Source organism: Coenobita brevimanus, chromosome 94, assembly GCF_032717465.1.
Source record: "Coenobita brevimanus isolate Jiangsu-jjx chromosome 94, ASM3271746v2, whole genome shotgun sequence".
NCBI lineage: Eukaryota > Metazoa > Arthropoda > Malacostraca > Decapoda > Coenobitidae > Coenobita > Coenobita brevimanus.
In genome coordinates this window covers 42,116,716-42,133,635 of record NC_137047.1, presented here as the reverse complement: position 1 = coordinate 42,133,635, position 16,920 = coordinate 42,116,716, and the positions used below count along the sequence as shown (strand labels likewise).

General features: G+C 41.2%; 1 protein-coding gene across 1 annotated transcript in view; it reads right to left on the bottom strand.

Moving 5' to 3' along the window:
- Positions 1-12,860, bottom strand: part of LOC145412898 (carboxylic ester hydrolase-like) — a 64,170-nt gene extending 51,310 nt beyond the window's left edge. Inside the window, exons 1-4 of the mRNA XM_080282695.1 lie at positions 12,675-12,860; positions 6,932-7,072; positions 6,303-6,450; positions 5,056-5,241 (exon numbers count right to left, since the gene is read on the bottom strand). Of these exons, the coding sequence (XP_080138821.1) occupies positions 5,056-5,241; positions 6,303-6,450; positions 6,932-7,072; positions 12,675-12,860 (661 nt within the window). The remainder of the gene's footprint in view (positions 1-5,055; positions 5,242-6,302; positions 6,451-6,931; positions 7,073-12,674) is intronic.
- Positions 12,861-16,920: the final 4,060 nt, after the last annotated feature.

Here is a 16,920-nt window from a genome sequence, read left to right as displayed (position 1 = left end):
AAAGAAAGAGCGGAGTCGGCTTAGCACACCCAATCTCTTGGAAGCAGATTTTACAAGAGATGTAATATGATCTTTCCAAGATAAGTCCCGAGTAAATGAAACCCCAAGCATGTTCAAGGATGATGCAGGATTAAGCTGAATATTATTAAACATTAGTGGGTATACCTGTGGAAGATTTTGTCGGGTTGATAGGTGTAAGAACTGAGTCTTAGATGCATTAAAGACAACCATATTATTTTTACCCCAGTCAGAGATACGAGCCAAATCAGACATTAGGTGTGCCACAGCCTCATCCCTTGCTTGTTGAAGTAACTGTTGAGATGGGCGTTGCGGGAACCGAATGGAAAGGTGAAGGGTGGAGTCGTCAGCGTATGAGTGGATAGGGTTAGATGTACAGCTTAGAAGATCATTGATGAATAAAAGGAAGAGAGTTGGTGATAGGACAGAGCCCTGAGGAACACCACTGTTGATAGATCTAGGAGAAGAACGATGGCCGTCTACAACAGCGGCTATAGAACGACCAGAAAGGAAGCTAGCGATGAAGGCACAGATAGAAGGATAGAAACCGTAGGAGGGCAGTTTGTAAATTAAAGATTTATGCCAGACTCGATCGAAAGCCTTTGAGATGTCAAGTGCAATGGCAAAGCTTTCGCCAAAGTTCCGAAAGGAGGATAACCAGGAGTCTGAAAGGTAGGTGAGAAGATCGCCAGTGGAGCGTCCCTGACGGAACCCATACTGACGATCGGAAAGAAGGTTGTGATAGGAAAGATGCCTTAAAATTTTTCTATTAAGAATTGACTCGAAAACTTTTGAAATACAGGACGTTAAAGCAATTGGACGATAGTTGGAGGGTTGGGAGTGGTCACCCTTCTTTGGGACTGGCTGAATGAGAGCAAACTTCCAGCAAGAAGGAAAGGTACAAGTTGACAGACAAAGGCGAAAGAGTTTGCCTAGGCAGGGTGTAAGCACAGAAGCACAGTTCTTGAGAACAACAGGAGGGACCTCATCAGGCCCATATGCCTTGTTAGTACTGAGGCCAGTGATGTCAGAAAATACATCAACTGAAGAAATTTTAATGTCAGCCATGAGGAAGTCAGAGGGGGGAAGTGATGGAGGAACAGCACCGGAATCGTCTAAGGTAGAATTGGAGGAGAAAGTCTGTGCGAAGAGATCTGCTTTATCAGTAGAAGAAATAGCTACAGAACCATCAGAGTAGAAAAGAGGAGGGAAGGATGATGAGGTAAAGTTGTTAGAAAGATTTTTGGCAAGATGCCAGAAGGAGCGGGAAGAATTCGAGTCGAAGAGTTGAGAGCATTTAGTATGGATGAAATTATTTTTAGTAGAGCGAAGAACAGACTTAGCACGATTCCGGGCAGAAACGTAAAGATGATGTGATTCAGGGGTGGGTTGGCTCCTGTACCTTTTGTAGGCCCTCTCCTTGTTGCGGACAGCATTAGAACAAGCGTGATTAAACCAAGGCTTTCTTGCATTAGTCAAAGGATATGAGAAAGGAATGTATGCTTCCATGCCCGAGAGAATAACCTCCGTAATGCGCAAGGCACACTCAGATGGCTCACGGCCATGGAAGCAATAATCATTCCAGGGAAAATCAAAGAAGTACTGCCTGAGGGCCTCCCAGTCCGCGGCTCCAAAATGCCACAGACGACGTTTCACTGGAGGGTCCACAGGCCGTACCGGAGTGATAGGACAGGTTAAGGTAATAAGGTTGTGATCGGAGGAGCCCAACGGAGAGAAAAAATTAACAGAGTAAGCAGAAGGATTAGTTGTGAGGAAGAGGTCAAGTATGTTGCAGCTCTCTCCAAGGCGGTCAGGGATACGGGTAGGGTGCTGTACAAGCTGCTCTATGTCATTAAGGATAGAAAAGATGTAGGCTTGTTCACCAGGTGGATCCGTGAAAGAAGAGGAGAGCCAAAGGTGGTGGTGAACACTGAAATCTCCAAGAATGGAGATTTCAGAGAAAGGAGAAATGGATAGAATATGTTCCATCGTAGAAGTAAGATAGTCGAAGAATTTTTGATAGTCAGTAGAATTAGGGGATAAGTAAACAGCACAGATATATTTAGTCAGAGAATGACAGGAAAGCCGAAGCCAGAGTGTGAAGAATTCAGAAGAATCAAGTTCAGGAACACTAGAGCAAGATAAGTCGTTGCGTATATATACACAACAGCCACCTTTGGCTTTGAAATGAGTATAGAAAAAGTAGGAGGATACAGAAAAGGGTTTGCTGTCAGTTGCTGTCTGTGCGGAGAGCAAGGAAAACACAACCCTGGACGCTTGGCTCATGTGATCTTATAAAGCATGAAACACACTCGCTGGTCGTCCATCAACGTCTAGATCGATCCCACTAAGCACCACTCTGTTTTATCGTGGAGTCACTTAATTTTATTGGCCAATAAATAGAGTGAATTAGTTGGGACTGAGAGTGGTTAATAGAGGTACGACTTGCCTACCAAAGGTTATGACAATTTTTTAATGACTCATGCAGTAAGGGAAAACTATTAAATTATTGGTGCCAATTAGACTGAGAAAAAAGTTATTACAATGATGATGATGATGCATGTTTCTTCACAGTGTCATCATTATCCACTTGGATAAGTTGTGCAAACACAATTGCGATATGGTGTGAGCCTGGAGTGGATTCATATTGGACCGAAATAGTTGCACCTCCTCAGTAACTTTACTGTCCAATCTCTCAGGTCCAAAAATCTGGTTTCCGAAAACCTTCACACTCCAAAATTTATATTCATGCAAAGTCAACTAAGATATGAAGCCATTGCATATATGATGATAATAAATTACTAATACTAGCTCCATGTTGCCACACTATTGTCTTAAAAACAAGTCTCGTATGCCTAGTGATATCTTGAATAAAATGCAAGAAAAAAATAGGAACAGAGAAAGAATAAATGTCAATTGTTTAAACCTACTGTTGTCAAATTCACCATCCTGACGGCTTTATCAATGTTTTCAAAGGATTTATATAGTTTATGGGTTGATGAACGCTTTATAAAATCCATGCAGTTCAAAATATCCTATGGAGGTAGCAAAGAACAACATATATAGAAAGAAGTAATAGCAGTAAGGGTGTTAGTATAGGCCACTTGATGCTCCCCCTCGCCGAGTTCACCATCCTACTTCGAAGCCTTTGAACCTTTGAAGCCTCCAGATCCGTCTTAATTTACCGTCAAATTACTGAAGGCAACAAAGGAAAACCCTCTTGTATTGGAGGGGTTATGGAATGCAATGTGTAACCCCTACAGTGCAAATAACTCTAGTAATGTGTATAAATCATGTGAAGATAGCAAAACCAAACCAGAAAAAGAAATCATCACTGTGCAGGAAGTATTACCGGCTGTTCGAATCATCTCTAACCTAGTTTACTATCTTGCCTTGAATCCTCTGAAACCTTGAAGCCTTGTGATCGGTTTATCGTCCAATTTCTCGACGGAGGTGAGATTCGCCGATGGAGAACAAGGGTGAGAGGAGACTGTTCTTAAAAATATTATGTCATTTTGTTTCTGTGATTTAATTAATGTTTTACTATCAGTCTATAGCCACACACCTTAATCCAGTAAGGGGTGGCCACAAACATATCGCCTCCCTGTCGTCCTGTCCGCTGCCATTTCACTGCCCTCCCCCCAACTCGCATCCCCCTCTTTTATATACCTCTCTATTCTACCCCTCCATCTCATCCGCGGTTTCCCCCTCCCGTCCCAACTCCACCTCATTCACATACTCTCCTAATTTGTCTTTCCATCTCAATCCTCTCCACACGGCCAAATCTCCTCACTGTATTTCTCCTAATGCTTTCTATCACATCCACACCCACACCACAGCGCTCCTTCACTTCCTTATCTGTATCTGTCTCTCCATGTAACTCCACATGCTCCTCTCAAAAAAGAAAAAAAAAAAATTACTGCTTTCATTATTGAATTGTGCCCTTCCAACATGGCCTTTGGTTCCTTCTTCCTCGCATAAAAAAAAAAAAAAAAACAAGGTCCAAGCTTTGCTTCCATGTGATTCAGTGGGAATCACAATCCTGTCATGGAGCGACTTACCTGTTTACCCGTCCCCTCGGGCATTCTCATCCTCTTCAGGCCCACAGTGGGGGCGGAGGGACATTGGTTACAAGATTAGGACAATATGAGATAACTTTTACCTGGTCGTGGTGTAGTGGTATGCTGCCTGGCTCTCACGTAAGAGTCCCGGGTTCGATTCCCGACATATTGGTAATATATTGGATGAAAGGATTAGATTTATGAGAAAGAGTCGACGGTCCAGTTCACAGTAAAAGATCAATGCTAAGCACACACAGCCAGGTTAACTCAATCATTTGTTATCTCATGGGGACTAAATTTATTGAAAGTGTTAAGGGTCAGGCAAGAAAGAAGGGATTACATTGTAAAAACAAACTGTCAATGATAAATGTTGCAGGGCAAGGTCAAAATTGGACAAGTGTTTCTGTGTATAAATAAAATAGCTAAAAAAATTGGACCTGATTTGGATCAAACTCTGTGGAAATCACCCAAGAGGTTAACCTGTTTTTAATCCAGTCGGTCAAAAGTCAAGCTCATACAGCAAGGTCAAGGTAAAATTTTTAACTGATGCACACTACACTTTGTGGAAGGGTTCAGGCTAAAACACGGAAAAAGATATTCGATTTAAAAATAAGTCGAAGGTCAAAGGCACAGGAAAAAGTCAAAGATCTAGGTCACTGGGCAACGTCGAGTGAGCTTTGCTGTGATTTGAACCCAAATTCGTGGAGGCATTGAGGGTGAGGCAAGAATGAAATAATCTGATTTTGAGAGTAATCTGTCAGAAGTCAAGGTGACAGGGCAAAGTCAAATATTCGGCCTTTAGAAGAGTTGGTGTGCTCAGGTATTGCATTCCCTGAGTGCTCCTTCTCTCTCTCTCTCTCTCTCTCTCTCTCTCTCTCTCTCTCTCTCTCTCTTTCCGTGTGTGTGTGTGTGTGTGTGTGTGTGTGTGTGTGTGTGTGTGTGTGTGTGTGTGTGTGTGTGTGTGTGTGTGACATACCTCGTGAGTGTGGAGACAGGATGTGGGCATGAATACACATTGCCCCCGAGCTGTGGCCAAACAAAGTAACTTTGGTTGGGTCTCCACCGAAGCTGCGTATGTTGGCCTGGACCCAGCGGAGGGCCAGCGTCTGGTCCTTCAGGCCAAAGTTGCCAGGGATGATAGAGTCTCCAGTTGACAACCACCCTGTAATTGACAGCGTTTAAATACTGAGTGTTTGTACCGCAGTTTGAACACGCCTGACATGAGTGGCAGGCAACTGATTCACGTGGCCAAGGAATGTTACTTTATATCGGTAGAGATAAACAGCGTTACCTATGGACATGCACGAAGTTATAAGTACTCTTTATCATTACGGCAATTGTTAGTAATAAAACTTACGTATGCTGCATGAAAACTAACAAATCTGAAAATAGCGATATCACAATGAATTCTAGATACAGTTATTAAGGAATTGGCATTTGGCACACTTTCGGAACATATTTCAAATATTCTTTCATGAACCCCTGTTAACTGAATGGGAATAGAATTAGATTTATGGTGGCCATGCCGAGCAAAGTTATTAATACTCTAGATAACCGTAGCTCGTTCCATGTTGCCGAATCTGTAGTATCAAGAGTAAGCAAAATTTCGGGAAATTCAGATTCTATCATCCCTATTTGTGTCTGGAATGAGGATGCAAACTGTATAAAATAATAATGGAGAAACTAACATTTGGTAGTTCAAAACTTTCCCCTCTTTTACCAGTTGATAATCATGCGTTCAAAATTCGTACCGGTAGTAATAATAAAAGCAGTGAACACATTAAAGCAGTTTAGTTTACATGTATAAACCCTCATCAGCAGGATCAAATTCATAAAACGCCAGTTTCACACAGGTTACTGCATTTCATCCAGTAAATTCTAATGCACAACAAGCAAAGGTTAAAAAAACAAAAACAAAAAAGGTCGAAGAAGCAGGATTGGGTCTGTGTGCCATTTCTGCACGACGCGCTAAATTTGGTTGTGCCAGGACGTTCATTCTCCCAATTTTTATTTATTTTATTTTTTACTCTCCCTTAGCCTATCTTAATTTAATATGACGGATTAATTTATTTATAAACTAACTTAATCTGACACAGAGAAAACAAACATAACCTACGTCGACACTCCTGGATAAGAGAGAGAGAGAGAGAGAGAGAGAGAGAGAGAGAGAGAGAGAGAGAGAGAGAGAGAGAGAGAGAGAGAGTAAAACAGGTGTTGACTAACCCAAGGCACCAATACGGTACTGTACAATGACCAGCACCACGTCATGGTTGAGAAGCACCTCCCCAGTGTAGTGCGAGGCGGTCCCATGTCTGAATGCACCGCCAAATATGTACACCATCACAGGCAAGGCAGCATCCTCGTCACCAGGCTGAAAATTTACCAACAATAGTTACTCACGACGCTTTAGCTTTCCAATAAAGTCTGGGACAAGTTAGATTAATTTGTTGGGGTTGGGATAGGCTAAGCTGTTTGTTTTATAAGTCGTTTTATTGAGATTATTATTATTATTATTATTTTTTTTCTAATAATCATGGCGGCGCAACTGCCAGGGTCATATGCCGCCGTATAACAAAGAAGTAAAAAGTAAAAACAAAAAACAGAGGATAAGCCACACAATCAAAAAGGAGAAATTCTAAATATCCTTAAAAAGTCCTGCCTCCTTCACAAACGAGAGGGTTGCCCCTCCCAAGGCACAGGCATCCTCCCCAAGCACAGAGGAATTATTGAGATTAGGCTACGTTAAGCTATGTTAGGTTGTTGGGGTAACTTTAGGTTCTCTCTCTCTCTCTCTCTCTCTCTCTCTCTCTCTCTCTCTCTCTCTCAGGTTAAAACCACCCTGCCACAGTTACCTTAGGGGTGTAGACGCTTAGGTAGAGACAGTCCTCCTCCCCGGTGTATACTGGATCTCCAAAAAGAGGAAACTGTGGGCACATGGGAGGATGGGGCCCACCATCCCGCACTCCCTCCCACGCCTCGGCAGCTACGGGGTCCTGCAAAGCCTTACCCTTAACATCTGCACTACCATCATGTTACTTCAATCTCTTCTTGCAACTTTTTCTTGAACTTCCCCTAGGACAGATATATAACGCACAGATCCTGGGAATTTTTTTGCTAACATTCTTTCCAGCTCCTGACCATAACAGTTAGCTGTCGGATACTCATATTTACGATCGCTTCCCTGTCGTACAGTAAAATAATCTTTATACAGGAGAAAATGGACAAGGGAAGATTTTACACTGCTCTTCCTATCTTCCTGCAAGAAACAGCTACATCCTACAGCTTGACCTTGACCTTTAACCTAAGCTACAGAGTTTGGTATACAGTAATTCATACCAAATCTGGGTCAGCTATTTTGTTCACACACACACACACACACACACACACACACACACACACACACACACACACACACACACACACACACACATACACACACAAACACACACTCTCTCTCTCTCCCAGACACACACACACACACACACACACACACACACACACACACACACACACACACACACACACACACACACACACACACACACACACACACACACATACACTCTCTCTCTCTCCCTCACACACACACACACACACACACAGGGAGTCATCAGATGCAGACGTCGGACATCGGCGCTCCGTACCAAAACAACACGGCCAGTGGCAATTACCTAAGTTAGTATCTTTGAATGAGTCAAGCTCTGTACCAGGTTAGACTAAATGATTTTTCATTATTAAAAGGTAAAGAAATAATAAGTTTAAATAAGACTGGTTCAAACAACAAAGAACCACGATGCGTTGAGTCAGCTGGGTTTGTTTATACTACAGCAACACGGGGAAAGCGTGCATACTCTGTAAGTACATACTCTGTTCATTTAGTATTACAAAATGGATCCATACTTCAGTAAAACAAATTTGGAAAAGAAAAGGGAGAAAAGTAAAAAGCAAAATGATGATTTCTACCAAGAACTGGTTGAAGTGGAGACTCACAATAGACTGGTTGAACGTGTACACAAACTAGAAATGGCTTTCAAAAATGAAATTGATGAAATAAAGAAGCAAATGCACTTGCAAAAGGAAGAGATAGAAAAACTGGGAAGGGAGGCCAATAAGAAAGACACAACCATCAGTGAACTAACAGTGGAATTGAGTACGCTTAGGAAGAAAGTGAGTGAAATGGGAAGTACAGTAGTCAATCACGAGAGTGTTATGGAAGAGTTAAAAAATGACACAGAGACAATTAGACAAGCAAGCAGTCTTATGGACCAGAGCAGTGATATTGAGAAGATAACACAGGTGAATGAAGCTGTGCAAAGCTACAAAAATGATGTAGAAACCACGTATGCTGAAATGGTGAAAGTAAAGAAAGACTTAGAAACAAGGGTGGAGGAAAAAAAAACATTAAAAAGGAAGTGAAAAGAATAATCCAAAACAATCCAAAGTTAGTCAAAGATTCAGTAGAAATAAATAAATCAATAGTAATCACTGGTATAGAAGAGGAACAAATTAAAAACAAGATCACTAGAGACAAAAAGGAGATGGCAAATGTAATGAGCTTACTGAAAGAAGTATCAGAGGAAATCTGTAGTAAAGACATAGAGGAACACAAAAGGTTAGGGAAACGCGAGAAAAGCAAGACAAGACCTCTAAAGGTGACTTTCCAGAGTGTAAACACTGTGGAAGAGATACTAAAAAATGCAAAGAATCTTATGGAAAAAGAGCAATTCAAAAATGTATGGATAAAAAGATGCTAACACAAGAGAAACTGGAATTACTGAAAGAGAAAAGGGAGGAAGCAAAAACAAAAAATGAGGGAAGATCAGAAGAGGACAAGAAGAAATTTTTTTTACAAAGTAATAGGACTGCAGGTACGAAAGTGGTACACAAACAGGATGGAAGAAAAAGGAGGAAGTTAGTAGAACCATGTCATGACAAGTATATAAACAAGATGATAAAGACGATGTACTCAAATGTGGATGGAATGGTATCTAAATTACTGGAGATGAATGATTATGTCAGAGAAAATGAACCACAAATAATATGCCTAACTGAGACAAAATTAACACCAAGGATATCCAATGACATACTAAACTTAGAGGAATACAATATATGGAGAAGAGACAGAAATTTAAAAAAGGAGGAGGAATTATAATATTAACTAAGAAAAATCTAAAAGTCAAGGAAATAAACCTAGATATACCATCACAAGTAGAACTGATTGCAGTAGAGATCGACACATCTGAAGGTAAAGTAATTGTAGCCAATTTGTATATGCCACCCAGATCAAACACATGGGAAAGAGACGAATATGAGGACCTGGCAGAGAGTACAATTCAGAATATAAGATCCTTGCTACATAAAATGGAAGAGAAATCGGAAAGAATTATACTAACTGGGGACTTCAATACAAATAGAAATTGGAATACTCTAGATATGAATAGCCAAGAAAGCTGTTGGGACCAAAAGCTCCTGGATCTCGTACAAGGGTTATTCCTAACACAACATGTGAGGAAAACCACCAGAAAAAGAGGACTTGATGTACCTTCAGTGCTAGATCTAATATTTACTAGGCAAGAAAATGACATTGACAGTTTAATATATCACCCTCCACTCGGCAAAAGCGATCATGCAGTACTAAATTATAACTTCAGGATAGCATATGACATAGTAAACAGCAATGACAGTTACAAAAAGAGCCTAAACTATAAAAAGGGAAATTATCAAGACCTAAAGAAGTATTTCTTAGAAGTTGATTGGGAAAATGAGCTTAGAGGACAAGATTTAAATGCTGTATATAAAAATTTTTGTGAATTTTATGAAATAAGAGTCCAGAAGCACATCCCACAGCACAAAGAAGCAGATAAGAAAATACAAAAATGGTTCAATAGAGAATGTAGAAAATCAAAAGAAAGAAGATATTTGTTGTGGAATAGATACAGAAGACACAATAGTGAAAGGGCGTATAATAATTACAAACAGGCAAGAAACGACTATACAAGAATAAGGAGGGAAGCCCAAAAACAGTTTGAGGAGGATATAATAAATAAAAGTAGTGATCAACCAAAGCTGTTTTACAGCTATATCAGAAGCAAAACCTAAGTAAAAGATATAATACAATCCATTACGGACGAGGGAATCACTTATACACAAGAGAAAGATATTTGTGAAGCACTAAATAAGAATTTCCAATTAGTTTTTACAGAAGAAAAAAATTTGAGAGGGACTATGTGGAACACGCATGTCCACACATACTACCAGATATACAAATAGCAGAAAAAGTAATACAGGAGGAGTTAAGTAGATTAGACAGAGGAAAAGCAAGTGGTCCTGATGAAATTTCATGTTGGGTGTTACGAGAATGTGCAAAGGAGTTAAGTAAACTATTATTTTTAATTTTCAAGAAATCCTTGAGTCAAGGGAAACTACCTGATATTTGGAAAAAAACAAATATAGTCCCCTTATTCAAGAAAGGAAATAGACAAAATCCTCTCAATTACCGACCAGTATCACTGACCAGTGTTGTAAGCAAGGTATTAGAAAAACTTATAAGAAAAGCTTGGGTAAATCATCTAGAAGAACACAGTATGATAACAGAAAGACAGTTTGGTTTCAGAAAAGGAAAATCATGTGTTACTAATCTGTTGAGCTACTACGACAGAGTAAAAAACACAATACAGGAAAGGGAAGGATGGGTGGACAGTATCTATTTAGATTTCAAGAAAGCTTTTGACACAGTACCACACCAAAGACTTTTATGGAAGCTGTACCATCAAGGAGGAATTCGAGGCAAACTGTTTTGTTGGATGCAAGACTTTCTCATAAAAAGAGAAATGAGGACAGTACTAAGAGGAAACTACTCATCATGGAAAGAAGTGACTAGTGGAGTACCACAGGGTTCGGTGCTGGCACCAATCATGTTTTTAGTGTACATAAATGATATAAACAGTAACACTGGAAATGAGAGCTATCTGAATATGTTTGCAGATGATGCAAAAATACAAAGGAGAATTACTAGCACAGACTCTTGTAGGGAGCTACAAGAAGAATTAAATAAACTTCATGAATGGAGTAGTACATGGCAAATGGAATTCAATGTGGACAAGTGTCATGTAATCAAGTTTGGTAAAAGTGGAAAAAGACCTGATTGGGATTATAAGTTAGGAAATAAAACCCTATACACATCAGAAAGAGAGAAAGACCTAGGTGTGATTATCAATAACAGACTATCTCCGGCTGACCACATCAGCGAGAAGGTACGGAACACGTATACACTGCTTGCAAATATGAGAATAACATTCACATACATAAATGAAGACATGTTAAGAAGGATAATAACATCATTCATTAGACCAACCCTGGAGTATGCATCAATAGTCTGGAGTCCTCATCTCATAAAGCATATAGACAAGATTGAAAAAGTTCAAAGGGCCGCTACAAGATGGATACCAAGCTTAAGGGACCTAAGCTACGAAGAAAGACTAAATAAACTGAATCTACCAACACTACAGGAGAGAAGGAAAAGAGGTGACATGATAATGCTGTATAAGTGCATATCAGGAAAGGAGAAAATAGACATAAATGATTACTTAACATATGGAGAAGCATCAGCAAGAGGACACTGCAAAAAACTGCATAAGAAGAGAGGTGATAAAGACGTAAGGAAATTCAGTTTCCCAAACAGAGCAACTGATCAATGGAATGCACTACCGAATGAAATAGTGTGTGCCAAAACAATTCACAAATTTAAGGATATGTACGATAAATATGGTTTAAGACAAGGGACAGTACGAGCTTGACTCATTCCTGTAAAGATACAATTAGGTAAGAACAATTAGGTAAGAACACACATACACTCTCTCTCTCTCTCCCTGACACACACACACACACACACACACACACAGACACACACACACACACACACACACACACACACACACACACACACACACACACAGACAGACACACACACACACACACACACACACACACACAAGTCCAATGCTGATCTTGCCCTGTGACCTTGACCTCCGACTGACTGATCTCCAAATCACATCAAAACTGCAGAGTGACCTTGACTTTTTTTTTTTTTTTTTTTTTGAGTCGTATCCGTCAGCCTTGTCCTACCTTACACCCTTACACCAGATTTGGTGTAAGTTGAATAAAAATGGTCTCACATGGGTTAAGAGTTGACATTGCACTTTGACCTCGACATTTAGCTGATTGCTCTCGGGATGGACTTCTATTGTTCTTGTTTTACCCTCATCTTTCTACTAAGTTTGGTCTCAAGTGGGTCAAAACTTTTGTCAGTTAACTATGCCACGTAATTCCGTCATCTCTTGTTCTCAGAAACAGTACGTTTACCCCTAGGCCGACCTTCAACATTGTCAGCAAAGTTTGCTAAAACTGGATAAAAGCTGTTTGAGTTAAAGTGTACACACAGCACCCGCAGGTGTAATAATGATGAGGTAATATACAATTGCATGCATTATATCTAAAAATGTTCTTCTTTTGAAGTATATGCGGTATATAAAAAAAACTGTAATAATTCGAAAGCTGAACTAAGTTGTCATTTTAACTGAAAACACATATTCTTACCCTAAGTCGCAGGCGTCCAACAGGTGGCATGGCATAAGGGATGGACTGGAAGGCATAGAAGTGCCGGCCTTTTGTGGAGGTCTGCTTCAGGCCGGAGATCTTTCCTTGCTTAGTGGTGACCACCAGGCGGTCACCATCACAGCTGGCCATCATCGCCACCAGCCCACACACCACCAGCCACAGCATCACGCCCACACCTGCGCTGCTACACAACTTGCTCTCAGTATAAGCAGTGACTTCTCCATTAGGGAAAGTAGGGTTGTATAAAAAACAATTTCAGTCAAGAAGTGATGTGTGGGAACTTTAACCCGCCGCGTCCCGTTGACGTGAATGAACGTCCATACGTTTTGTCACTGCCAATCCCGTTGATGTACAGTTGCGGACATATCAAACAGAAACACCCTGTCCACCAGCGAGGTAGTGTAATGCTCTCCGCATCTGGTAACACTGATTGGCATGGAACTTCACCAGGTTTCGTTCAGGCGCTAGGACAAACCGAACGCAGTGATCATTGCCACTGTGCTCAGTTATTGATGATATATAAACAATGTCCTTCCTGACAATATACCGTACTGAATATAAGAATGTTTTGTGAATTTAGTACCCTAATATATTATCACACAATAAATATTCGTAATTTAATCACATGGAACACATGTTTCGTAAGTGCAACTTTCAACAAACATCACGAGCCATATAACATTTACCGACGGTCAGCATAAACCATTATGACATAGTCTGCAGTCCCTCACCTATCATAGTAATCCCAAAATTACCGTGAACCCCCTCCTCCCTGACCGTCAACCTGAAACTGGTAGACCTCTTTAGGTGGTGCCACGGGAGGAGGCAGGGTGGGGCCCTTGGGAGACAGAAGGAGGGATGTGGGTGAGGTGGAGGCAATACTGGTCTGGCTGGTGGAAGGGGAGCTCTACAGGAGATGAGTGATGTGGTAGGGGAGAGTGGACTCTGGCAGGAAAGCAAGATGAGATGGATAAAAGATACGCTGGTGACATGGTGCCAAATTAGCTATACTTTAATGTTGATTATGGAATTTGATGGTCAGGCTGTTAAACGTTATGCAAACTTTGCCACGTTACGCAGTCTACTAGCATGTTTTGTTATATTGTCTAAAGGACGATCTACTCCCCATGGGGTGGCACAGTACACAAACCCCGCATTATTTGTGTATGATGACTATGATATGAAACGTCCCTAGAATGTTTGCCTGATGTCACACCTGTTGTCACAGCAACTGGGAACTATTCTTGTTGTGATTACGTAGTAACATCGTGGATGACGACTGTGATATCGAAAGCAGAGTAGGGGGAGGGAGGAATTTTCTCTTGCTGCAATAAATAAAAGTTAACAGTGGTGATTCGTGCCTGTGGTTTTCGTTAATATGGCACCGGTGTAAACCAACACGTGATTAAGTTGGGGGGGGGGATGGACTGGGTCCCAGAAAATAGGTGGTGATACTGCGATAGGCTAATAGTTGGTTAGAGAGATGCCTTATCAGCTGTATTATATGATTTTTATGTCGGAGTACTGTTAACCCTAGAGTGATAGAATAAATGTGGTATGAAAAGGACGTGTAACTGTTAAACAATCTGATTTACAATCTCAGTATCCAGTTTACTGTCCCCCCCTTCCCTCTTCCCGACATCTGCATGCACTCAGACATGGGTACTGACGGGGAGGGGACATGGCCGTTTTGACTGCAACACTATGAACCGCAAATCACATGTTTATACATCAACTTCAGTGGTTCACCTGTTTTCTTTAGTGGATTGCAATATACACAGTTACGTAGCCAGGGCAACAGCTCCATGTTCGGACACCGCTGAGATATGTGGCTCAGTAGTTGCTCTCCGTGAACTGGGCAATGGTCTTGTATTTATATTTATCCTGACTGTTTCATACAGTGCGAACGCCACTCGGTTGCCTAGCATGACAAAACACAATGCAGATGAAGTGTGTGTTTGCACTTAATACAAGCGATTTCTGTAACTAATGGCATAGTTGATGTAATATGTACGTGCTCAGACTGGATAACTGCAGACATTACAACCCTGTTCCACCGTTGTTGGCTCGAGGGTCTTTGAAGGAATGTTTATGGCGTACGACAGTTGCTCAATATGAACCAAAATATTTAATAACCACTGGCAAATCTGTAAAATCAACAGCCAAACATGGCATATAGAAAACGGTAACACAGTTATACAGTACCTGGGTTAAGTAAATCCACCTTTATTTTACACTGGTGCTTTACAGACATTAATGAGAGCTATAGGGACCATCATTACTGTCAGACTGTTTATATTTACCGGTGATAAGGGAAAAATCTACATAGGTCTATCCCTACTCTGTTTGCGATATCAGTCGTCATCCATGATGATACCACGTAATAAGCTACAAGGGTAATTCCCAATCACTATGACAACATCTGTAACAGTTGACAAACTGTAGGGACGTGTAATATATTTGCATATTAACAAATAGTCACCATACCCATAATACAAGGGTAGGCCTACTGAGGCACCCAGTGGAAAGTGTGTCGTGAATTATTACAAACCAAAACGGTCAATAACAACATTTGGCAACGCCAACATAACGGTTCATGGTCCGACTAAAACATTCCATATTTCCATGAAACACTGATTTCGCCCAGTCATCACCATGTAATCTATCCCTCCCACTGTAGCTCCTGTCGTCTACCAAAGTCCACCTTCCCCTACCCCATCACCTCTCTCCTCTAGCCCCCAGTTCGAACACTAGTGTCCCCTTCCTCATCCACCTCACTCCTTCTGTCTCCCAGGCCCCACCCCCACCCTGTTGCACCCTGTGGAGCCATCTCCTGTATGTAGCGAACTTGCTTCGATTTCAGAGGTCTACCAATGTCAGGTTCAAGGTAGGGAAGATGGGCTTCACGATAATTTTCTGTTCACTGATAGTTGTGGGGAAGCTGATAACTATTACTTATATGAAAAATTATTAACTATTACATGGTTCATGACTCGAAACTAAAGCACTCATGAAATCCGTGTAGTTCATAATAACTTCCATTATGTTGAGGGTGTATTGTGTGACATAATATTTAAAAATTTGCTATCAACAGTATATTTTCTGACGGAACAGTGCTCATGTTTTATCACCAATAACTAAGCACAACGGCAATGATCGCCGTGTTCGGTTCGTCCTCGTGACTGAACGAAACCTGGTGAAGTTCCATACCAATCAGTGTTACCAGATGCTGAGAGCATTACACCACCTCGCTGGTGGACGGGGTGTTTGTGTTTGATATGTCCACAATTGTACAGTCGTCAGCACAAATTCTCTGCAAGCCTGCTCGTGTGATGTGGGTCGTTTGGTCTGGCAACGGTGTATGGGCACTAGTTGCCACACAGGCTTTTATCCGCTTTAAGGACGTGTTTGTAAAAATTAGTACTATAAATCACCCAGAATACAATATTCTTTATATCTGATTGGCGTAAAAATGTGCAAAAGACGACAGATGAATGTTGTCGAATGGTGAAACTTCTGTTCTCTCCCTCGTATCCATCCCTTGTCCCTCCCCACCTCCCCTCCTCCTTCCCTCTCCCGCTATCCTTCATCTCCACTCCTCTCTCTCTCCGCCCTGCCTACCTTATATCACCCATAACGCTAATCTACATAATAAACCGAACTCTTCTCTATTTCTTGTCTATTCCTGTAACCTTTTTGCTCCTCAACATTCGAGAGTTTCATGCCATGCAGCAGTCTCTTTCTCCCACTCGTTACTCCACACATGATGCAGCAGTTCGAAACTTCAGTGTTTCTGATACTGCTTCGTGATTCAGTGAACAGTATGAGGAGAATGGGAACATTTTCCTAGGGAAGAGAGAGGGCGAGAAGTAGGAGGAATGGGCACAAATGTTTGTTTAATTTCGCCTACTGATATAATAGGCACAGACTTCCAGGCTCAGTCAAGCAAATACTAGCAAGGAATACATCACAAGAACGAGACCTCAATGTTCCTGTATCTCTCGGCTGTTGGTAGTGACAAAGGGTGGAGAACAGAAAGACAACTGGAGAGGAGTGGGAAGGAGACGAGGAGGGTAAGAATGGGACTAGAACAGGAAGGAATATTGATAATAAACCTTGGATATAGTTGGTAATATTGCAAGCAACTGGGAATATGGCAGACTTGGTTTAGAAAACAGTCAAGAGAGAATTGCGATACGCCAATCAGGTTAGTGCCGTGGATAAA